We start from the raw sequence: 24,647 nt of genomic DNA on the forward strand, positions 1-24,647 counted from the left end.
CTTTGCAAACTTCTAAAGCAATATAACAGAGCCCAGAACAAAATGATAAACAAGAAAAATTACACATCCTTCAATCAGCAGTCAAAGACTATCAGAATCCTGTGGATACCCCAGTTACAGAAAAATGATTATTGGAAAAACTATCCACTCTCCAACCAAAAAAGGCCTGTGGTGCGGATGGCATTTTAAATGAAATGATCAAAGATAGACCACGAATTCAAATTTGCTATACTCAAACTCTTCAACATTATCCTCACTTCAGTTATTTTTCCTGATATTTGGAACCAAGATCTGATCACACCAGTCTATAAAAATGTTGACAAATTTGTCACAAATAATTACAGAGGAATTTGTGTTAACAGCATTTTAGGGAAATTCTCTGCAGTATAATAAATTGCAGACTACATCATTTCCTTGATTAACACAATGTCCTAAACGGAAGCCGTAATTATTTTAAAAATACATTATCGTTTAACAACCACATTTACACCCTGCACACTCTAAATAACAACAAGTAAACCAAAACAAAGGCAAAATCTACTTGTTTTGTAGACTTCAAGAAAGCATTTGATTCAATTTGGCACAAAGGTATTATTTTATAAACTAATAGAAAGTGGTATTGGAGGGAAAACATATGATGTTAATGAATCAATGTACACTAAAAACAATTGTGCGGTTAAAATTGGCAACAACAAGCAAACAGACTTCTTCTCTGAGGGACGTGTAGTGAAAGAGGTCTGCCCAATAAGTCCAACACTATTTAACATCTACATTAAAACTTCTTATGGCTGGAGAGCAGTATTGAGTAGCTTGGATGAATAAGTTGCCCAAAGTAAATGGCCTGCTCCTCAGTCTCAGTTGCTAATATATGCATATTATTATTAGTATTGGATAGAAAACAGTAAAGTTTCTAAAACTGTTTGAATGATGTCTGTGAGTATAACATAACTCATATGGCAGGCAAAATCCCGAGGAGAAATCAAAGCAGGAAGTGAGAAATCTAAGCTTGGTATGTATTCACCGCAGTTCCCAATGAAATCCCCTTGAGATATTAATGATGTTGCACTTCCTATGGGTTCCACTAGATGTGAACTATATGTGAACCATCTATAGACATTTGAATGAGACTTCTACTGTGTTGTGGGACTGAATGAGAGCACAATCTATCAGGTGACTGGCAGTCAGCCATTTTCTGATCACGCGCATTCCTCATGGTATGCACTTGCGTTCCATTGCTCATCAAGACACAAAGGAATACTCCGGTTGGAACTTTATTGAAGCTATATGTTAAAAACATCCTAACGATTGATTCTGTACTTAGTTTGAAATGTTTCTTTGACCTGTAATATAACATTTTGAAGTTTTTGTCTGACTTAACGCTGACCAGAATGAGCGTTTGGATATGTATACCAAACGCGCTAACAAAATAAGGACATAAATAACGGACATTATCGAACAAAACAAACATTTATTGTGGACCTGGGATTCCTGGAGTGCTTTCTGATGTAGATCATCAAAGGTAAGGGAAATTTATCATGCAATTTCGTGTTTATGTTGACGACAACACTGCGGCTATTGTGACTTTCTTCTGATCGCCATCTCAGATTATTGCATGGTTTGCTTATTCCGTATAGTTTTTTTGAAATCAGACACAGCAGTTGCATTAAGGAGAGGTATATCTATAATTCCATGTGTATAACTTGTATTATCATCTACATTTATGATGAGTATTTCTGTTGAATGATGTGGCTATGCAAAATCACTGGATGTTTTTGGAACTAGTGTCACTAACGTCGTAGTGAGGAGACCAAAGCGCAGCGTGATGTGAATACATCCTTTTAATGATAGATGAAAACAAACACGAAGTACAATAAACAAACAAAATATCAAAACGAACGTGAAGCTATACTACAAACGTGCAGACACAGACAACTAGACATAGACAATAACCCACGAAATACCCGAAATATACGAAATATCAGAGACAACGATAAACAGCTGCCTCTAATTGAGAATCAATCTAGGCAACCATAGACATACATAAACACCTAGATGGCAAACAACCCCATAAACCTACAAAACCCCTAGACAGTACAAAAACACATACATCACCCATGTCACACCCTGACCTAACCAAAATATATAAAGAAAACAAAGAATACTCAGGTCAGGGGGTGACAACTAGTGAATGTAACGCGCCAATGTAAACTTATATTTTGATAAATATGAACTTTATCAAACAAAACATACATGTATTGTGTAACATGAAGTCCTATGAGTGTCATCTGATGAAGATCATCAAAGGTTAGTGATTAATTTGATCTGTATTCGTGCTTTTTGAAACTCCTCACTTTGGCTGGGGATAAAAATGTCTGTGTTTTTCTGTGGCTTGATGGTGACCTAACATAATTGTTTGTGGTGCTTTCGCTGTAAAGACTATTTGAAATCGGACACTGTGGTGGGATTAACAACAAAATTACCATTAAAATGGTATAAGATACATGTACGTTTGAGGAATTTTAAGTATGAGATTTCTATTGTTTTGAATTTGGCACCCTGCACTTTTACTGGCTGCTGTCATATCATCGCGTTAACGGGATTGCAGCCATAAGAAGTTTTTAATCAATCTGAAAAAACATTAGAAGAATCGGCAGCACCTGTTCTCACCCTACACAACACTGAAATCGAGTGTCTGCTGTGCGCATATGACCTGGTGCTACTGTCTCTCACTAAGGAGGGGCTAAAGCAGCATCTAGATCATCTGCACAGGTTCGGTCAGACCTGGGCTTTGACCGTTCATTTAAAGAAACGGAATATAATGATATTCCGTAAAAGGTCCAGAAATCAGGATGACAAATATAAATTCTAATTCGACACAGTTCTATTAGAACACACCAAAAACTACACGTATCTAGGACTTAATATCAGCAAAACAGGTAACTTTCACATGGCTGTGAATGAGCTGAGAGACAAAGCAAGAAGAGCATTCTATGCCATTAAAAGGAACATTAAAATCGAAATTCCAATTAGAATCTGGCAAAATAACCAATTGCTCTACATGGCAATGAAGTATGGAGTCCCCTCTCTAATAATGAATTTACCAAATGGGACAAACATCCAATCGAAATACTGCATCAAATCAAATCAAATTTTATTTGTCACATACACATGGTTAGCAGATGTTAATGCGAGTGTAGCGAAATGCTTGTGCTTTTAGTTCCGACAATGCAGTAATAACCAACAAGTAATCTAACTAACAATTCCAAAACTACTGTCTTGTACACAGTGTGAGGGGATAAAGAATATGTACATAAGGATATATGAATGAGTGAGCAGCATAGGCAAGATACAGTAGATGGTATCGAGTACAGTATATACATATGAGATGAGTATGTAAACAAAGTGGCATAGTTAAAGTGGCTAGTGATACATGTATTACATAAGGATACAGTCGATGATATAGAGTACAGTATATACGTATGCATATGAGATTAATAATGTAGGGTAAGTAACATTATATAAGGTAGCATTGTTTAAAGTGGCTAGTGATATATTTACATCATTTCCCATCAATTCCCATTATTAAAGTGGCTGGAGTTGAGTCAGTGTCAGTGTGTTGGCAGCAGCCACTCAATGTTAGTGGTGGCTGTTTAACAGTCTGATGGCCTTGAGATAGAAGCTGTTTTTCAGTCTCTCGGTCCCAGCTTTGATGCACCTGTACTGACCTCGCCTTCTGGATGATAGCGGGGTGAACAGGCAGTGGCTCGGGTGGTTGATGTCCTTGATGATCTTTATGGCCTTCCTGTGACATCGGGTGGTGTAGGTGTCCTGGAGGGCAGGTAGTTTGCCCCCGGTGATGCGTTGTGCAGACCTCACTACCCTCTGGAGAGCCTTACGGTTGAGGGCGGAGCAGTTGCCGTACCAGGCGGTGATACAGCCCGCCAGGATGCTCTCGATTGTGCATTTGTAGAAGTTTGTGAGTGCTTTTGGTGACAAGCCGAATTTCTTCAGCCTCCTGAGGTTGAAGAGGCGCTGCTGCGCCTTCTTCACAATGCTGTCTGTGTGAGTGGACCAATTCAGTTTGTCTGTGATGTGTATGCCGAGGAACTTAAAACTTGCTACCCTCTCCACTACTGTTCCATCGATGTGGATAGGGGGGTGTTCCCTCTGCTGTTTCCTGAAGTCAACAATCATCTCCTTAGTTTTGTTGACGTTGAGTGTGAGGTTATTTTCCTGACACCACACTCCGAGGGCCCTCACCTCCTCCCTGTAGGCTGTCTCGTCGTTGTTGGTAATCAAGCCTACCACTGTTGTGTCGTCCGCAAACTTGATGATTGAGTTGGAGGCGTGCGTGGCCACGCAGTCGTGGGTGAACAGGGAGTACAGGAGAGGGCTCAGAACGCACCCTTGTGGGGCCCCAGTGTTGAGGATCAGCGGGGAGGAGATGTTGTTGCCTACCCTCACCACCTGGGGGCGGCCCGTCAGGAAGTCCAGTACCCAGTTGCACAGGGCGGGGTCGAGACCCAGGGTCTCGAGCTTGATGACGAGCTTGGAGGGTACTATGGTGTTGAATGTCGAGCTGTAGTCAATGAACAGCATTCTCACATAGGTATTCCTCTTGTCCAGATGGGAAAGGGCAGTGTGCAGTGTGATGGCGATTGCATCTTCAGTGGACCTATTGGGGCGGTAAGCAAATTGGAGTGGGTCTAGGGTGTCAGGTAGGGTGGAGGTGATATGGTCCTTGACTAGTCTCTCAAAGCACTTCATGATGACGGAAGTGAGTGCTACGGGGCGGTAGTCGTTTAGCTCAGTTACCTTAGCTTTCTTGGGAACAGGAAAAATGGTGGCCCTCTTGAAGCATGTGGGAACAGCAGACTGGTATAGGGATTGATTGAATATGTTCGTAAACACACCGGCCAGCTGGTCTGCGCATGCTCTGAGGGCGCGGCTGGGGATGCCGTCTGGGCCTGCAGCCTTGCGAGGGTTAACACGTTTAAATGTCTTACTCACCTCGGCTGCAGTGAAGGAGAGACCGCATGTTTTCGTTGCAGGCCGTGTCAGTGGCACTGTATTGTCCTCAAAGCGGGCAAAAAAGTTATTTAGTCTGCCTGGGAGCAGGACATCCTGGTCCGTGACTGGGCTGGATTTCTTCCTGTAGTCCGTGATTGACTGTAGACCCTGCCACATGCCTCTTGTGTCTGAGCCGTTGAATTGAGATTCTACTTTGTCTCTGTACTGACGCTTAGCTTGTTTGATAGCCTTGCGGAGGGAATAGCTGCACTGTTTGTATTCGGTCATGTTACCAGACACCTTGCCCTGATTAAAAGCAGTGGTTCGCGCTTTCAGTTTCACGCGAATGCTGCCATCAAATCCACGGTTTCTGGTTTTAATCGTTGCTATGGGAACGACATCTTCAACGCACGTTCTAATGAACTCGCACACCGAATCAGCGTATTCGTCAATGTTGTTGTCTGACGCAATACGAAACATGTCCCAGTCCACGTGATGGAAGCAGTCTTGGAGTGTGGAGTCAGCTTGGTCGGACCAGCGTTGGACAGACCTCAGCGTGGGAGCCTCTTGTTTTAGTTTCTGTCTGTAGGCAGGGATCAACAAAATTGAGTCGTGGTCAGCTTTTCCGAAAGGGGGGCGGGGCAGGGCCTTATATGCGTCGTGGAAGTTAGAGTAACAATGATCCAAGGTCTTTCCACCCCTGGTTGCGCAATCGATATGCTGATAAAATTTAGGGAGTCTTGTTTTCAGATTAGCCTTGTTAAAATCCCCAGCTACAATGAATGCAGCCTCCGGATAAATGGTTTCCAGTTTGCAAAGAGTCAAATAAAATTTGTTCAGAGCCAACGATGTGTCTGCTTGGGGGGGGGGGGGGGGGGGGGGTATATACGGCTGTGATTATAATCGAAGAGAATTCTCTTGGTAGATAATGCGGTCTACATTTGATTGTGAGGAATTCTAAATCAGGTGAACAGAAGGATTTGAGTTCCTGTATGTTTCTTTCATCACACCATATCACGTTAGTCATAAGGCATACATGCAGAGTTTTGCAAGACTGTGTTGCAAGTGCAAAGAAACCCGCCAAATAACGCATGTAGAGCAGAATTGGGCCAATACCCTTTCCTTATTCAAATAGAAAAAATAGCCATCAAATTTTACAAACATCTAAAAACATGTGACCCCAAAACATTTCATTACACGTCCCTACAATGTCAAGAGACAAAATAAGAAAATAGACAAATCTGTCGTTCTGCCCCTGAACAGGCAGTTAACCCACTGTTCCTAGGCCGTCATTGAAAATAAGAATTTGTTCTTAACTGACTTGCCTAGTTAAATAAAGGTTAAATAAAAAAAATAAAAAGTCAGCTGGTTCCAAAGCTCAGATCAATAACCCAAACCAACCCCATAGAGCAGGGGTGTCAAAGTCAAATGGACGGAGGGCCAAATAAAAAAATCAGCTACAAGACGAGGGCCGGACTGTTCGAATGTTCATTGAAAAATTTTTAAATGACGCATATAGTCTAGTGAACCTAATTGAACCTACTGAAAACCTAACAAATATATTACAATATGATCAGATAAATAAAGCAATATTTTCTTATGGCTCTGTCAGTAATCTTTAATTTTCAACAGACACAAAAGACAAATTTCCTTTATATAAATATCCCCATAACATGAACATTAAATGAAAGAAACCGGTATTCAAGGCACCATCAGTAGACTATATTTTCTATTTTAGCAAAAGTGGGCTAAATTTACTTCAAAGAAAAAACAATAATAGCAATTTTCTATCATCCACTCAACTGAAATATTTTTAAAATATAATTGGATTGAAATACAAAAAAATAAAGTGCAAAAATCTATTAATCAAAAACAACACTTTGTTTAAGGAGAAGTAACATGCAGTGAAAACAAATATTAAATTTTAACTTTTAAACTTGAACTGAGTAAAAACTCTAAATATGTGATTGCACAGTAATGTTCACTTGTTTGAGGTTGAGGGTGATACTTGGTGGTGTCCCATCTTTTCCACAAGTTCATCAATGTTCGGGGTAAGGCTCTGAGCTGAAGAAATCCTCAGAATTGAGTGGAGGTGTTCAGCAGTAAGTCGACTTCTGTGTGATGTTTTGTTCAGGTTCATCAAAGAAAACAGTTGTTCACACAGGTATGTGCTGCCAAACATAGACAACGTTTGAGCAGCCTGGATGCGCAGCTGGGGCATTGTGCCGGGGAGGAAACGGGCGAACTCCGCAGCACCCACTGCCGCATATTTTGCCCTCAGTGCATCATTGCATTGGAGGTCAATCAACTCCATTTGGAGGTTTGGTGGTGAGCTTTCCACGTCAACAGCAAATGGGTTACCGAGCAGTTCCAACCTGCTTTTTTGTGCTTCAAAGTCAGCAAATCGGCGTCGAAAGTCAGCGGCAAGCATACCTATTTTATCAGCCAACTGTGTGCTCGGGAACGCACTGGTAGAGAGCTTCTCTTTCATGGTCTGGCAGCTGGGAAAGTGGCTCAAATTTTCTTTCCGCATCTGCGTCTCCCACAGAGTCAGTTTGGTTTTAAATGCCTTCACTGTACTGTACATATCAGAGATGACACGATCCCGACCCTGCAGCTGCAAGTTTATTGCATTCAGATGACTCGTAATGTCACACAGAAAAGCCATTTCACACAGAAACATTTCGTCTCGGAGTTGTGTTGTGTCTTTCCCTTTGCTGTCCAAGAACAGACAAATCTCCTCACGAAGCTCGAAACATCTTTGAAGCACCTTTCCCTGGCTTAGCCATCGCACCTCTGTGTGATAAGGCAAATCACCATGCTCCGTTTCTAACTCCGTCAGAAATGCCTTGAACTGGCGGTGATTCAAACCTTTGGCTCTGATAAAGTTAACTGTGCGCGTGATGATGCTCATTACATGCTCCATTTTCAAGGCTTTACCGCACAACGCTTCCTGGTGTATGATACAATGATAAGCTGTCAGCTCACCTGTCGCGTTTTCCTCTTGCATCTTTTCCCGTATCTTCGCCACCAGTCCGCTCCTGTGTCCACACATCGCAGGTGCTCCGTCGGTTGTCAAACCCACGAGTTTTTCCCAAGGCAGCTCCATCTCATTTACACATCTTGACACCTCTTCATACAAATCATGCCCCGTAGTTGTGCCATGCATAGGACGTAAAGCCAAAAACTCCTCTGTCACGCTTAGGTTGGAGTCCACTCCGCGGATGAAAATTGACAACTGGGCAATGTCAGAAATGTCGGTGCTCTCATCCACAGCCAAGGAATATGCAATAAAATCTTTTCCCTTTTTCACAAGCTGCTCTTTTAGATTGATGGACAACTGGTCTACTCTCTCGGCAATGGTGTTTCTGCTCAGACTCACATTTAAAAAGAGTTGCCTTTTTTTCTGGGCAAACTTCGTCACAAACTTTAATCATGCAGTTTTTGATGAAATCCCCCTCCGTAAATGGCCGGGCTGATTTAGCGATCTCTTCTGCCAAAATAAAACTGGCCTTTTGTAGCCTTTGTTCCATGTCCATATTCTTGTTTTTGTCCGCGTGTTTCGTTTCATAATGTCGTCTCAGATTATACTCTTTCAGTACCGCCACACTTTCTCCACACAGAAGACACACAGGTTTTCCAGCTACCTTCGTGAACATATACTCCGACTCCCACCTTGTTTGAAACCCCCGGTTCTCAGTATCCACCTTCCGTTTTGCCATTTTTGATGGGTATCTGAAAGTTAATTTTACTGTGATGCTGACGACTGCTGTGCCAATAAATATTGAAATGAAGCAGCCTACTGCTCGGTGCGTCACCTTTGCATTGTGGGAAATGTAGTATTGGTGCGTGTAAAAGATCTGCGGGCTGCCGGCTTGCTGCGGGCCGGTTCTAATAATAAATCAAGATCATCCCAGGGGCCGTAAAAAACCTTCTTGCGGGCCGGATGTGGCCCGCGGGCCTTGACTCTGACATATGTGCCATAGAGCCTCAGGACAGCACTCAGGAAATCTGGTCCAACCAACTCCTCACAAATAAAAAATTAAAAGATATCACCTATTGGAAAGACATCACACAAAATATAAGTAAACTTCAATGCTATTTGGCTCTAAACAGACAGGTCATGGTGGCAGACTATCGACCGCTGTGACTGATCGAAAACTGAGGAAAACACTGACTAGGTACAGACACAGTGAGCACAGTCTGGCTATAGAGACCTGACATCACAGGCAAGCCTGGCTGCCCAGAGAGGACAGGCTGTGCTCACTCTGCTCCAGAGGAGAGATATAGACAAAGATGTAATATTTAATGAGTGAAAAGACAAAATGTGTTCTCCTGCCACAACCTGAGGGACAGCCAGTGAAAAGTGCTATGTAATGTCAATAATATTTCCCGTTTTGTTTTGGCTTTCTTACCATGCCATGTTGAGACTGGTCTACTACTATTGCTTTAATGTATTATTATTATTCTCATTAATATTGTTGTTGTAGTTGCTGTTAATGGTAATCCCATTTCCACTACTATTATTCCTATTGCTGTTGGTCCCACCATTTTTGTTATATGTATACTTTGACATGGTAAGTAATTTAACTTGCCACGTCAATAAAGTCTATTGAAATTAATTGAATTGAGAGAGAGGGAAAGTCGAGTAGAAAAGAGACGAGTAGAGGGGAGAAGGAAAAAGAAGAGGTTAATTAAAACTTCTTATGGCTGCAGGGGCAGTATTGAGTAGCTTGGATAAAAGGTGCCCAGAGATGCCCAGAGTAAGCGGCCTGCTCTTCAGTCACAGTTGCTAATATATGCATAGTAATACTAGTATTTGATAGAATACACTCTGAAGTTTATAAAACTGTTTGAATGATGTCTGTGAGTATAACAGAACTCATATGGCAGGCAAAAACCTGAGAAGAAATCCAAACAAGAAGTGAGAAATCTGAGGTTGGTCGATTTTCAACCCAGGCCCTATTGAATTCACAGTGGGATATGGATGAAGTTGCACTTCCTAGGGCTTCCACTAGATGTCAACCGTCTTTAGAAACTTGAATGAGGCTTCTACTGTGTTGTGGGGCTGAATAAGAGCTAAATGAGTCAGGTTACTGGCAGAGAGCCATTTCCTGGTCATGCGCATTTCACATGATATCGACCTGCATTCCATGGCTTCTCCAGACACAAAGGAATTCTCCGGTTGGAACTTTATGGAAGATTTATGATAACAACACCCTAAAGATTGATTCTATACTTAGTTTGACAAGTTTCTTCGAGCTGTAATATAACTTTTTAAAGTTTTTGTCCGAAGTTATGCTGGACCTGCACGATCGTTTGGATATGTGTACCTAACACCCTAACAAAAGTAGCTACTTGGACATAAATAATGGACATTATCGAACAAATCAAGCATTTATTGTGGAACTAGGATTGGGAGTTATTATTTTTCTGAGCGCCGTCTCAGATTATTGCATGGTTTGCTTTTTCCATAAATTAAAAAAAAATCTGACACAGCGGTTGCATTAAGGAGAGGTATGTCTATAATTCTATGTGTATGACTTGTATTATCATCTACATTTATGATGAGTTTTTGTTGAATCGATGTGGTTATGCAAAATCACTAAATGTTTTTGGAACTAGTGAATAACGCGCCAATGTAAACTCAGATAGTTTGATATAAATATGAACTTTATCAAACAAAACATACATGTATTGTGTAACATGAAGACCTATGAGTGTCATCTGATGAAGATCATCAAAGGTTAGTGATTAATTTTTATCTCTATTTGTTTTTTTTTGTGACTCCTATCTTTTGCTGGAAAAATGGCTGTATTTATTCTGTGGTTTAGTGGTGACCTAACATAATCGTTTGTGGTACTTTCGCTGTAAAGCATATTTGAAATCGGACACTGTGGTGGGATTAACAACAAGATTACCTTTAAAACGGTATAAGATACATGTATGTTTGAGGAATTTTTAGACTTCTCCTACCTGTCTCAGGGTGGCATGGTCCATGCTGGTGGCAGGTGCAAGGCACACAGGGAGACAGGGGTCCTCCGTTAGGGACCTCTCTGCTGAATCCTGGGGCACAGAGCTCACAGAACTGACCCCCAAATCCAGGAGGGCATGTACACACCTCTACCCAGAGTGCAGGAGGGGTAGAGGGGATAACAGGACTGGAGAAGGGGGCAGCGGAAGCCAGGGTTACCCCTGAGAGTTGGGACGTGTCTGGGGAGAGAGGATGGAGATCATTAATACTTTATCTCCAAATCTGGAGAGGTCATGAATACTCAAACGTCCTCAAAAGGCTACTCTCACATCCAGAAGACAATGGTCCACTAATGCTGAGTTTTATAATCAGAAACAAGATTAATCTAGGAATTTAACCAAGTTCTGTGTGTGTGTGTGTGTGTGTGTGTGTGTGTGTGTGTGTGTGTGTGTGTGTGTGTGTGTGTGTGTGTGTGTGTGTGCATACCTGCACTCTTGTGACGTAAATGTGGGCACACACCTATCTACCTCACTCTGAGAATCTCTGATAAAACAAATGAATAAATCAGAGCAGAGGAGCGAGGGAGGAGAGCACGAGGAAAGGAGGAGAAGAAGAGAAGAAAACGTGGAGATATTGGGGGAGCATGCACCCACTAGGATTACTGATTCCTCTTTCCTCTCTTCCTCCATGAATAGTGATGGGGCGATAGTCCAGGTTGAATCCTCCTCAGCCATTGTACAGAATACTACCACCACCACTCAAGGTCCAGTGCCCAGGCTTTCAACAGAGGCTCTTTACCAGTGCCAGTGAGGATGTGTGTGCGTGTATCACGGTGAGTAAGGGATGTGTGTGAGATCAAAAATACAGAATGGGTGAATTAATGAATTAATGTCTAACGAGAGAGAGGGAAAGAGCCATTTAAAAAAGACAGAATAAGCATGAGGAAGAGAGAGACCATGGGCTCTAACAAGTCGTGATCACCCTGTTCCTTAAGCAACGATACAACACAGTTAATTTACCATCTGCAACTCAGCCCCCAACCAACTCATCCCCTCCGACTACCATACTCCTGGCCACCAGTTAAACCATCTCCCTCTCCTTCTCCCTCTCCCTGTCTCTCGACAGCCACCCGCACCTCTCTGATTCAGAGCTGTTGGGTTAAATGCGTAAGACACATTTCAGTTGAATGCATTCAGATGTACAACTGACTAGGTATCCCCCTTCCCCTCTCTCTCTCCATCTCTATACCCTTTCTTCATCTCCCTCTCCCTCTCACTCTTCCCCTCTTTCCCTTTTTCTCACTCCCTTTTCCAGTCTCTCTACATCTCTCTCTCTCTCTCCCATTCTTTCTGCCCCTCTCTCCATTCCTCTCTCTCTCTCCCTCCACCCCGCACCCTCCACCCCGCACACCTCTCCCTCTACTGATTTTGTGGAAGCCTCCTACCCTAACCTTACATCTTCAACACTACTCAGCTGTCACACAGGATCCTCACCCAACAATGTGACATCCATCGCCTACAGACAATCCTGTCATTAAAATAATAATGAATGTCTTAATCTGTTTTTTGGTGCAGTGGGGGAGAAAAAGGCGAAATTGCACTTTGTGGGATTTTCATATTAACATTTGCTTGGCGGCCTGCGGAGATAAGGCACTTCTAACACTGTTTGAGAATTCATTTGAGACCGAACACAAATCATTAGCAGTGTTTTCCTCCGCAATGCACAAAGAGGGTGTGTGTGTGTGTGTGTGTGTGTGTGTGTGTGTGTGTGTGAGAGAGAGAGAGAGAGAGAGAGACCGTGTGTGTCTATGTGTACATAGTGTGAATGTGTGTGTGGCTTTGACCCAATGTGAGAGATGGTGTGTATGGCTTTAACTAACTAATGTAATGCCTCTCACATCCCCTCAGTACACTGACCTAAACACTATAAGAGAGAGAGAGAGAGAGAGAGAGAGAGAGAGAGAGAGAGAGAGAGAGAGAGAGAATAAATATCAGACCGTACCCCCGCTCACTCCATTAAAGAGCAGGGGATGTGGAAGTACAGACATGCAATATCTGTGAGCAGAAGTCCTGCTGCTCTTGCCTATGAATTTGGCACAACTCAATGCTTCAGTGAGAGCAAGCATGTGTTGAACACTCAGCGATATAAAGTAGGCCTTAACTGGTAATGAAAATGTGCGTGGGTGCCTCTGTTGCATTTAATAGTCTCAAAGTGGTTGTGTGTATAAACTATAAAGAGTGTGTATGTGTGTGTACGTACGTGGGTGCATGTGGTCCATATGAGAGTGACTGAGGCAGTGTTACTAAGTGAGATAGAGTTCTGGTACTGAACTTCCCCTGCCAGTGAAATAACTTGACAGCTGATGTTCACGAGGCCAAGTGGTGTTACCATGCATATTCTCCTCAGAGATGTTCCAGAAGAGGCCGGAGCCAATGAGAGGGCAGCAGGTTGAGAGCAAGTAGTAGGAAGCAGACTGCTGTCCATTAATGAACTGACAGGATAGAGAGGAACCACATCCAGCTCAATGACTCTTCTGATGGATTTGTTTTACTTTGGTTAAATAAGAACATACTCTTAGTGATAGGGTACAGGAGGCACAAATAATGGACAACACGCTAGCTTGAGGTGTAGCCATTGCATGTATGCACACACACTTATACACACCCGCTCTTACACACATGCACGCATGTAAACACACACACACACACACTTACAGTTGTGTCCTCCTGCGTTGCTGATCTGTATAGCAGTGAGGTTGAAGAGAAGATGGTGGAACTGGAAGGCAGACAATGAAGGCTTCAGCCTCGTCTCCTCCTTGTGAAGTCTGGAGGAAAACAAACACAGCTCCATGATTACTGAGGCCCCTACGTTTACTGAGGCCCCTATGATTACCGAGTCCCGCAACATGTTTGTACAGTATTATTACGTGCAGTATGTTTGTAGGAATTAATAAATGCATCAGTCATATCTTATGTTCACCGTCTGAAATGTAGCATGGGATGTTTGTGTTTTTAATGGGAATGTGGAAGCTGTCTGTTGGACATACAGCTCCTACTCTGTCCTGTGTGTGAATGTGTTATATTTGGGCAAGGTATATCCGCTATATGTCCTCTGTGTCTATGAGTTAGTGTTGACAGTATATTACATTTCCTCTGTATGTGAAAAAATGTGTGTCCAGTCTATGGACCACACAGACCTCTCCCCCTCTACAGAGGTCCTCGTTCCCCGGCCCCTAGACTGCCATAGTTATAAAAGGAGACAATTACAAACACAGCCTCACAGCCCCCCGGTAATGGAGCTGCTGCTCTGCTGCTGTGTAGCGATAAGCAGGGGTTGATGTGAAAGTGAGAGAACTCTCTGCCATGTCTTCCCTATGGAGCACTGTCCATTTTGGTTCTAATCAGAGCCGGGCAGAGCCAGAGACACTGAGACTGTAATTAAGGAACGCTAGTATGAGAGGAACATCATCAGATGACCACGAATCCACTGAAGGTCTGTGCATAGTGTGTGGTTTGTTTTACTATCTTTGTGGGGACCAAACAACGGATTCCCATTCAAAATCCCATTTTCCCTAACCCTAAACCTAATCCTAACCCTTAACCTATCCCTAACCTTAACCTCAAACCCCTAACCTTATCCCTAAACCTTACCCTTAACCGTAACCCTAATCCCAATTCTAACCCCTAACCCTAAAATAGCCTTTTACCTTGTGAGGACCTGCGAAATGACCCCAAATGTTCCTTATTTTACTATCCCTGTCAGGACTTCTGGTCCTAACAAGGATAGTAAAACCAAACACACACACAAATACACAGATAGATAGAGACACAGAGGGGCGGAGAGGAGAGCCTCCCGGGTGGCGCAGTGGTCTACCAGAGACTCTGGGTTCGAGCCCAGGCTCTGTCGCAGCCGGCCGCGACCGTGATGTCCATGGGGCAAGGCACAATTGGCCTAGCGTTGTCCGGGTTAGGGAGGGTTTGGCCGGTAGGGATATCTTTGTCTCATAGCGCACTCGCGACTCCTGTGTAAGGTGTTTCCTCCGACACATTGGTGCGGTTGGCTTCCAGGTTGGTTTCGCACTGTGTTAAGAAGCAGTGTGGCTTGGTTGTGTTTCGGAGGACGCATGGCTCTCGACCTTTGTCTCTCCCGAGCCCTTACGGGAGTTGTAGTGATGAGACAAGACAGTAACTACTAACAATTGGATACCACGAAATTGGGGAGAAAAAGGGGGTAAAATGAAAAAAATAATATAATTAAATTAAAAAGAGGGGTGGAGAGGAGAGAGAGATGAGGAGGAGAAGAGAAAATAGACAGAAGAGAAAAGAGAGGATGAAGATGAAGAGAAGAGAACCAGAATACACAAACATGTATCCTGTTTACACATTTAGAACAAAAAGTATCCACCCCTTGTGTCTCCCCACAGTCTACACTGTAATAGAGAACAGCAAAGGCTAACTCCTCCAACACTATTTAACATGTGGGCATCAACCACCCCCCCCAGTCTCTGAACACCCCTATCCACCCCCTTACTCCCTGTGATTATAAATGATCCTGGTGTCTGCTGGAAACACAGAGACACTTATCCTGGCTAATACATTCAACACATTCACACAACACATGCAGGCTCACAGTCATAACATACAGCATGCTATCTGTCACTCAGAGTACATAGCCAGGGAATGGGGAAGTGTGTGTTGTGTTATTGTCTGCAGTCAAATGACACAAACACAGGCATGGATACACACACACACCACTCCACTTCCCAGCTGATCCATCTCAACGTAACCGTGTGGAGCCAGGAAGAGAGCTCCAGCAGGAGGGGATGCTGTGTGTGTGTTTGTGTGTGTGTGTGAGAGAGTGTGTAGGGACAGATATCTGTCTCTCTAATGACGTGTGTGGAGCCTGTCTCCATAGATGGCCCACTTAATGACACTCCTTTCCCCAGGCCCCGCTGCTTTAAGGGAGGGCCAAACTGCCCCTTCACCAAGGGCTGGTGAAGTCGAACTTGGCTAGGTGAACTGAATGAATGTGCTCGCCTACTCCCTAAAAATACCTTTGCTTGAAAAAGTAGTCAACATTTATCTAAGATAACTCAAGAAGTCTGTCATTCATTATTTATTTTTTGCAGAGGATATCTTAGTCGCGCAATTTTACATCTAACTAAGATGATTGGGGCAGTATTTCTCAAGGGAAAAAAACTTGCATGAAAAAGTAGTCTATTATTGAATGACAACAAACACTTAATTGAAGAATCCTTACTGTTGACCCATGACAGATGAAAGTGTGTAGACTTTGGCTCCAAACTTCGACTTGGCTCGAGAAAAAACATGTTTTGCACGAACAGCAGAAAAGAAACCTTCACCAAATATCATCATAATATTTGCACAAACTGTTACAAACTGTTTTGGATGGGAAGCATAAGGACACCTTTAGTGGTGGACAGTAACCAGAAAGGACACGACTATGTCTGACACAGTCATAAGGCAGATTCCATAGTATCTCAATCCAGATAGGGATCATATTGCCATGAAGATGGTACTGTTCATCCACACAGCCTGAGGACTCTACTGTATGTGTGACATGTGTAATATCATGAATAGTAGCACAATGGTAGTAGCCTTGTAGTATGTCATACACATATGCACACATGCTATACACATATACCAAACTCACATATGCACACCTCAGCTACTGTTGCCGCCTTACACAGGTTTTACCTGAGAGTGAAGGTGTGCTGGGGAGCAAGGCCCGGCTGGTGGACAGGTCCATGTTGGGGTGAAAGGTCAGCTGACAGGGTAGTTCCCGATCCTTCCAGGAGCACTGTGGCACTGTGAGGGAGGAGGTACTGGGCCCCGGCCGTGAAGGTCAGGGAAAGGAGCTGGCCGTAGCTCAGGAGATGGTTCCCCAGGAACCTCTCTACAGGAGGAAGGGGAGACAGACAAACAGACATGCTTTTAGCTATCTCACATTCTCCCAGAGAGAAAGAGAGACACAGAGAGAGAGAAAGAGAGACATGTCAATAAGTCCCATTGAGAGAGAGAGAGAGAGAGAGAGAGAGAGAGAGAGAGAGAGAGAGAGAGAGAGAGAGAGAGAGAGAGAGAGAGAGAGAGAGAGAACCTCTCATCATTACTGTGTGGGATTTCAATTGTTTTGTGTTTGTGTATGTTTGCAAGTGTGTACATCTGAGAGTGAACTAGTAAGGGATTGATTTAGTATGTGTGTGTGTTTGTACGAGTGTGTGTAAGTGTGAAAGAGAGAGGGTCCACGTTGGGGGGAGTGTGTGAGGGAGAGAGAGAGAGAGAGTGAGTGTGTGTGTGTATGTATGGTAAAGTGCGAGGGCCGAGGAGCTTGTAGCCCACAGATCACAGTGGGAGTCTGGCTTTAATTACCCTCATTACAGCACATTAACACCACTTCAAAGAGCCACACACACACACACACACACACACACACACACACACACACACACACACACACACACACACACACACACCAAGCCATGCGTACACACACACACACACACACACATTCCAACCACTTTTCAAACCAGCACACTCACAGCATACAACATGATCAGCAGCCAGGGAGCCTCTAATAAAACAACAAATTGGAAAAACTATCCCTGAAATATACAACATCTTGAGTCATGGGTGGGTGAGGTGAGAGACTCAATAAAATGGTGTTTGTGGAAATATGTAAAAATAAAACAATAATCAGTATGCTAAGAGGAGATGGATAAGCATCCATTATTCAAGATTGATTGCAGCAATAAAAACAGCAGTGCACTTTTATAAACGAGGCAGACATTTCTCAGTAAGGCAATACGAAACAGCATAATATGCCACAGTGTGAATGACACTTCAGCAGACCTGGGTTCAAACTATTTGAAATCTTAAAAAAATGCTTTGAGCATTTGCTTAGCCTCCCTGGAGTGACAGTTGGGCTGGGTTGGGCTTGTACTTTTGGGACTTTTCTATTTGTGCTATTGCAAAAGGCAAGCTCAGTCATATTGTATTTGAACCCAGGTCTGTGCCGCAGCAGTGCAACCTCCACTATCAGGCTGAGGTTGTGTGTTTTGAGTGTGTTTGTGTACGTCATGTATTCTGGTCTCTGCTGGTATTGTTAGGGCTGCAGTGGATGTCAGAAGGTGATACTGTGGGTGGTACGTGGTGCCAGAGGCTGCAGTCTGACCACACACACACACACACCTGTCTGCTCACCTCACAGTCACATCTGATATTTGGAGGACCAGCCTTTATCATCCCAAGCACACTGCCCAGTGCCGGATGACTGACAAAACTCGTATATGGAATGAAATAAACAAAAACGTGTTTCTCACAAGTGTAGCATAGGTTGTGGGTTCTGCAAAACACATGTTCACTCCGACAATGACCGGTAAAAGACAGTAATAATAATATCTTGAATGCATTAACAGAAATGACTGTACCTAAACAAACTTTGCAGATGATAAATTATGGGAATTAATGGACGGCTAAATGCAGGCTACGACTGGTGATATATGTAATGGGGAATTGATAGACACAGCAAACAATGCACAAAATGAAGTTATGAAACAATGAAAACCCACGAAATGGTGGCAGAGAGACGTGCCTTGTGCATCTGAGCCACAATCCTTATTTTCTTGGACTGTGGCATCCCCGCGGCTTCCTAAATGGATTAGTCCACTGAGACAGGCACAAATCACACAGGTGTCCATGTGCCATGAAAAAAAATCTATTTGTAACTGCTCGACTAAAAACAACTAATGTTTTCAATACAGATCCCTTTTGTCATGCAGTATTCCATATTAGGCACGCAGAACTTATGAAAGTTGCACTGTATACTCTTAATCTTATAATAATTCAAGTCTAGTGATACATAACTTGACCTTTCTGCCATCCATTGTGACATGTGGGAGGATAACCAACTTTCCAATTAATGGCAATGCATTTCTTAGCAGCTATAAATGCTAGATTAAACAGGTTCTTCTGACCACAGTCTCCAGTATCAACATTTCAAAGCAAACATAAACAGGAAGAAGGGAGAATCTGTAGACATGCTGAGATAAAAAAAAAAACATACTATTTGCCAGATTTCAGCCAGCCTTCACAAGATCATAGCATATGTAAATATTTCCCCTTTTGTGCTTTCCACCTTCATCAGAGGACTTACATTTCTGAGTGCATGATATTCCGTTTCACTGGAATATAGTATGTTCTGTGGATGGTTTTAAACTGCAGTAATGTATGTCTAAGATAATATGACCATCACTGGGCATTCATCATACGGTATCTGTATCTATTCATCATCATCAATTGTGTCTTCCAGGTCTTCCTCACATTTTTGTATGACATGTTTTGTATCATCGAGAAAAGCCTCTATCAATCGTTTTGTTACAGTTTGGAAATCAACTTCAGAGGTTTGTCAGACTACCTTAAAATAGTTTAATATTTGAAGCTTCTGGCTTGTCCAGTGTTTGCTGCTTAGAGAGAATAAAGTATCTGCAAAAGTTCACCTCAGCGCTGTCACAGACTGGTCTTCCCTGGTGGCCTGACCCTGCTGAGACCACAGTCAACATATAATCCTGCTCAGATGAGGCATGACAAAGAATTACCTCAGAGTTCATTATATTATATTATATTACATTCATTATATTATCCAAGAAAGTAATCAATGGTTCAAATAATTGAAATTACCATTATTCCCAGTTGCCTACCCATCAACTCAAGATGGAACTTTGTATCCATTCACTGATTGTATTAATATACTGCAAAATTCACCTGAGCTCCGTAGACTTGTCTTCCCTGGCTTTCTGGCTCTGCTGGGACACCTGTCACCATCTGAGCCTGCTAAGCTATGATGATCATAGTGTTATGTACTGACTGTGCACCATGACAGTGTAGCCTGTAGAGATGTTTATACTGTGGCAGTGTGAAAAGTAAGGAATTAGCTAGGGAAAGTGACAGATCAATAATGTTACATTGCTAGACTGACAAAGAAAAACTCTCAATGCACTGTCCAAAAACATAAGAATATCAATCTTCAATCATTTGGCCTCTGGTCTCATTGTTTGATTCAGGTGTAGTGTGATTGAGGCAAAAATGATAGCTAAAGTTGGTGAGCTAACTAGCTAGCTAATGTTAGACAACTTTTGGCTAGTTCTAATGGTACATCAACTAAGCCAAAATATGTGACCGACCAGCTCGATTTGGTCTTATGTAGGAACATTTGAAATCGTGTTTATTTTTAATTTTTACATTGGACAAAGCAGAGACTCAAAACTAGAAAAGGGTATATCATACACTACAGTTGAGGAACAACAGGATACTTTTTTTTATACTTTGGAAGTTGATAAACTTGTAACCTCACTTTTGAGAAAATTGCCTTTGAATGTTTTGGAACACCTATTAACGTTAGCTAGCTAATAGTACACTAACTTAAAATGACTTTCTTACAAAATTAAGCTAACTAGACTAGACTAGACTATTCTCCCTCTTTGTCATGGATGCCATGGTTGCCCTTAGTTGGTAGATGTTTAATACAACAGCCTTCTGTGTGTTCTCTTTTCGACCCCATCTGCATGTTTGCAATCAAACGCCAGAATTTTCTCGATCTCCTGTCATACTCCATCTAGCTATCATACTCTAATTCCACTGATTTCAAAACTTTGTCTTCCAGAAAGTGGAGAACAGCACTTATGCAGTTCTACTACGTGATATCTTTCAAAAAAAGACAGCCTAGTGGTTAGAACGTTGGACTAGTAATCAAAAGGTTGCAAGATTGAATTCCCAAGCTGACAAGGTAAAAATCTGTTGTTCTGCCCCTGAACAAGACAGTTAACCCACTGTTCCTAGGCCATCATTGAAAATAAGATTTTTTTCTTAACTGACTTGCCTTGTTAAATAAGAAATAAAAAATAATCTCAGACTATCATGGCTAGCGGGAAGGTTGCATCCTTTTCTGTGGCTAAACCAACTAGGCTCATAATTTAACCATTTTATTTGTATTTACAGATGGCATACACATTTGTTATTAATGTACATGAAAGTTCACATGTTCCAGAGGGCATTTCTGCCCAAACATAAAATAGTTTAGGTTCAAATGGCTCTCCTGTGAACTAGTGACGCGCGACATAGGCACTTCCTGAGTCACATATGCCATTGTACTACTATTAATGGGTTTGTCACAGGAGAGAAACAGACAAGAGATAACAGAGCACTACCAGCCAGTTCTGGGAGTCAGAACAACATTGTTTTCTGCTTCCACTCAATGTGCACGCAGTGAGTGTGGGTGTGTTGTTTTGTGTGTGTGTGTGTCCGTCTGTGTGTATGTGTGTGTGTTTTGAATGTGCCTTTTCAATCTCTGTGTGTCTGTTATTAAGTGATGTGCTCAACCTGAACTCCACTGACCCCCTTCCAGGGGCAGACAAATTCTCTGCCAAGATGCCTGACGTCCCAGTGACATTTGATGAACGGTAGAGGAGTCCTGCGATCAATCAATGGTTTAGACTCTCTCCAAACTAATTAATCAACTCTATTTCAACTAGATAGCCGCCGTCTCACACAAACAACTTTAAGTCCCATGGAGGCCTCTAACTGACATTGACTGCCGTGCAATGGGCATGAAAGCAATACGTGAACAGACAAGCTTTAACTTTACCCAGCAGAGAGAGAAAGAGAGAGAGTGTCCGCGAGTCTGGTGACCTACTCTAAACACTATACACACACACACACACACACAATTTGCCAATATAGCAATGTTTTCTTCTCTAAAAACACCCCAAAAACATAATCTACTTTGTGGGTGTAATGGAGTCTGATATGGTAATGTACAGCTAATGAGAGTGCGCCAGTGATGTTAAGTGGGGTCATCGAATTAGATTATCTTGAACATTCTAAACTCAGAAAAATAATAAACGTCCTCTCACTGTCAACTGCATTTATTTTCAGCAAACTTAACATGAGTAAATATTTGTATGAACATAACAAGATTCAACAACTGAGACATAAACTGAACAAGTTCCACAGAGATGTGACTAGCAGAAATTGAATAATGTGTCCCTGAACAAAGGTGGGTGTCAAAATCAAAGTAACAGTCAGTATCTGGTGTGGCCACCATCTGCATTAAGTACTGCAGTGCATCTCCTCCTCATGGACTGCACCAGATTTGCCAGTTCTTGCTGTGAGATGTTACCCCACTCTTCCACCAAGGCACCTGTAAGTTCCCAGACATTTCTGGGGGGAATGGCCTAGCCCTCACCCTCCGATCCAACAGGTCCCAGACGTGCTCAATGGGATTGAGATCCGGGCTCTTCGCTGGCCATGGCAGAATACTGAGATTCCTGTCTTGCAGGAAATCACGCACAGTACGAGCAGTATGGCTGTGACATTGTCATGCTGGAGGGTCATGTCAGGATGAGCCTGCAGGAAGGGTACCGCATGTCTTCCCTGTAATGCCCAGCGTTGAGATTGCCTGCAATGACAACAAGCTCAGTCCGATGATGCTGTGACACACCGTCCCAGACCAGAGTACAGGCCTCGTTGTAACGCTCATTCCTTCGACGATAAACGTGAATCCGACCATCACCCCTGGTGAGACAAAACTGCGACTCGTCAGTGAAGAGCACTTTTTGCCAGTTCTGTCTGGTCTGCCTTACAATACCCCTACAAGCCCTCAGTCCAGCCTCTCTCAGCCTATTGCGGACAATTTAAGCACTGATGGAGGGATTGTGCATTCCTGGCGTAACCCTGGCAGTTGTTGTTGCCATCCTGTACCTGTCCTGCAGGTGTGATGTTCGGATGTACCAATCCTGTGCAGGTGTTGTTACAAGTGGTCTGCCACGGCGAAGACGATCAGTTGTCCGTCCTGTCTCCCTGTAGCGCTGTCTTAGGAGTCTCACAGTATGGACATTGCAATTTATTGCCCTGGCCATATCTGCAGTCCTCATGCCTCCTTGCAGCATGCCTAAGGCACGTTCACGCAGATAAGCGGGGCTCTGGGCATCTTTCTTTTGGTGTTTTTCAGAGTCAGGAGAAAGGCTACGTTTTCATAATTGTAAACTTAATTGCCTACTGTCTGTGAGCTGTTAGTGTCTTAACGACCGTTCCACAGGTGCATGTTCATTAATTGTTTATGGTTCATTGAACAAGCATGGGAAACAGTGTTTAAACCCTTTACAATGAAGATCTGTGAAGTTATTTGGATTTTTACGAATTATCTTTGAAAGACAGGGTTCTGAAAAAGGGACGTTTCTCTTTTTGATGGGTGAAGGTTTGTCCTGAACGTTCTGGGGCTCACATCCAATCAGAGATCATGGTGGTGGTTTGTCCTGAACGTTCTAGGGCTCACGTCCAGTGCAGAGGCAGCCTGTCCAGGAATCTTGGCAGAAACGTTACTGCAGAGGATGTATACTGAAACTTCTCCCACTCTCTCCCTCGTCCTTTTGTGCTTCCTCTCTTTCCTGTCTCTCCTTTTCCCCTCTCCATTTCTCTCCTGCAGGTATGCTCCCTCTCTCGCTTCTCCCTCCATATCCATTTCTCTCTCCTTATCCCCTTTCTCTCCCTCTCTCCGTGTCCAGCCTATTTAGGTGAGAATCTGCCAAGCTGAGGTGATGGCAGACTCTGTGGTAGCGTTCATGTCGAGTGAAGCTCTTAATGACCATCTCTCCCTTCAACCCCCCCCCCAACATCTCTCCCGATGGCAGAGAGCTGGGTTGGATCTGAACTCACCACCTGGTTTGATTCCCCCAGGGAATCTCAGGCTCATGAGCTGAAAGATTACTTACTATTCAATCACATTTCATTCTTCCTAGACTGGTGCCCCTTCTCGGCGAGCCCTATAGGAATGAAGGATGGAGATGAGACCCACAAGTGATCCTTTGGTTATGTTATACAGTGTAAAACCAGTCACATAATCCTTTGACTGGTGCCCACTCGAGGATAGCCCTCGAAAGGATTGAGATGGAGATTGAACACACATGGGATCTGATTCTTTGGCTCCTGAAGTGAATGTCATAGCCTGCTCTCCTGCACCAGCCACATGCTCCCTGGCCCCCTTGAGGCCAGACACATAAAGGATAGAACTACATGTCTCTCTCTTGGCATTCTGAAATATAACTCTCTTGGGGACATGTCCCTCTTGGTTTTCTGGGTTAGCAGTATGGCCTGGTGTAGATAGGGAGATGGACCATGACCATGTCAGGCACTAAGGCACAGGTGGCTGGTTATGGATCAGGGATGTTAGCTGCCTGTTGGACCCTTGAGCTTGGAGGATTGGAGAGGAGTAGCACATAACCTGCATTGCTTCAGTGAATGTCCAGCAGTCAAAAATGGAAGCTATGTCAGTGAGGCTGGATTAGCAAGGCTGTTGAAGAAAGTGGTGTTGGCTTGGAATCCATGATAGAATCTGTTGACAAGTGCTCTGTCGTCATAGGAACGTGACCTTTCTATTATGTGTCAGCTAGCAGCAATCTTTTCTTTGCCAAGAGGATGAGGACAAGTGTGGTGGTAAATGAATTGGATAGAGGACCATGTATTCACAAACTCTTTATTTCTCTCTCTCGCTCTCGCACTCTCTCTACCTCTCTGACTTTTTCTCTAAGTCCCTCTCAGCCTTCTCTCTCTCTCTTTGAAAGACTCCAGCTGAACTTCCCTGGATAATGCTC

General features: G+C 43.2%; 1 protein-coding gene across 1 annotated transcript in view; it reads right to left on the reverse strand.

The window, feature by feature from the left end:
* Positions 1-24,647, reverse strand: part of LOC110523381 (laminin subunit gamma-3) — a 204,510-nt gene that overhangs the window by 101,468 nt on the left and 78,395 nt on the right. The window contains exons 10-12 of the mRNA XM_036977011.1: positions 16,702-16,900; positions 13,699-13,808; positions 10,987-11,223 (exon numbers count right to left, since the gene is read on the reverse strand). Coding sequence (XP_036832906.1) covers positions 10,987-11,223; positions 13,699-13,808; positions 16,702-16,900 — 546 coding nt within the window. The remainder of the gene's footprint in view (positions 1-10,986; positions 11,224-13,698; positions 13,809-16,701; positions 16,901-24,647) is intronic.

Source organism: Oncorhynchus mykiss, chromosome 5 (assembly GCF_013265735.2).
Source record: "Oncorhynchus mykiss isolate Arlee chromosome 5, USDA_OmykA_1.1, whole genome shotgun sequence".
In the NCBI taxonomy this organism is placed as follows: domain Eukaryota; kingdom Metazoa; phylum Chordata; class Actinopteri; order Salmoniformes; family Salmonidae; genus Oncorhynchus; species Oncorhynchus mykiss.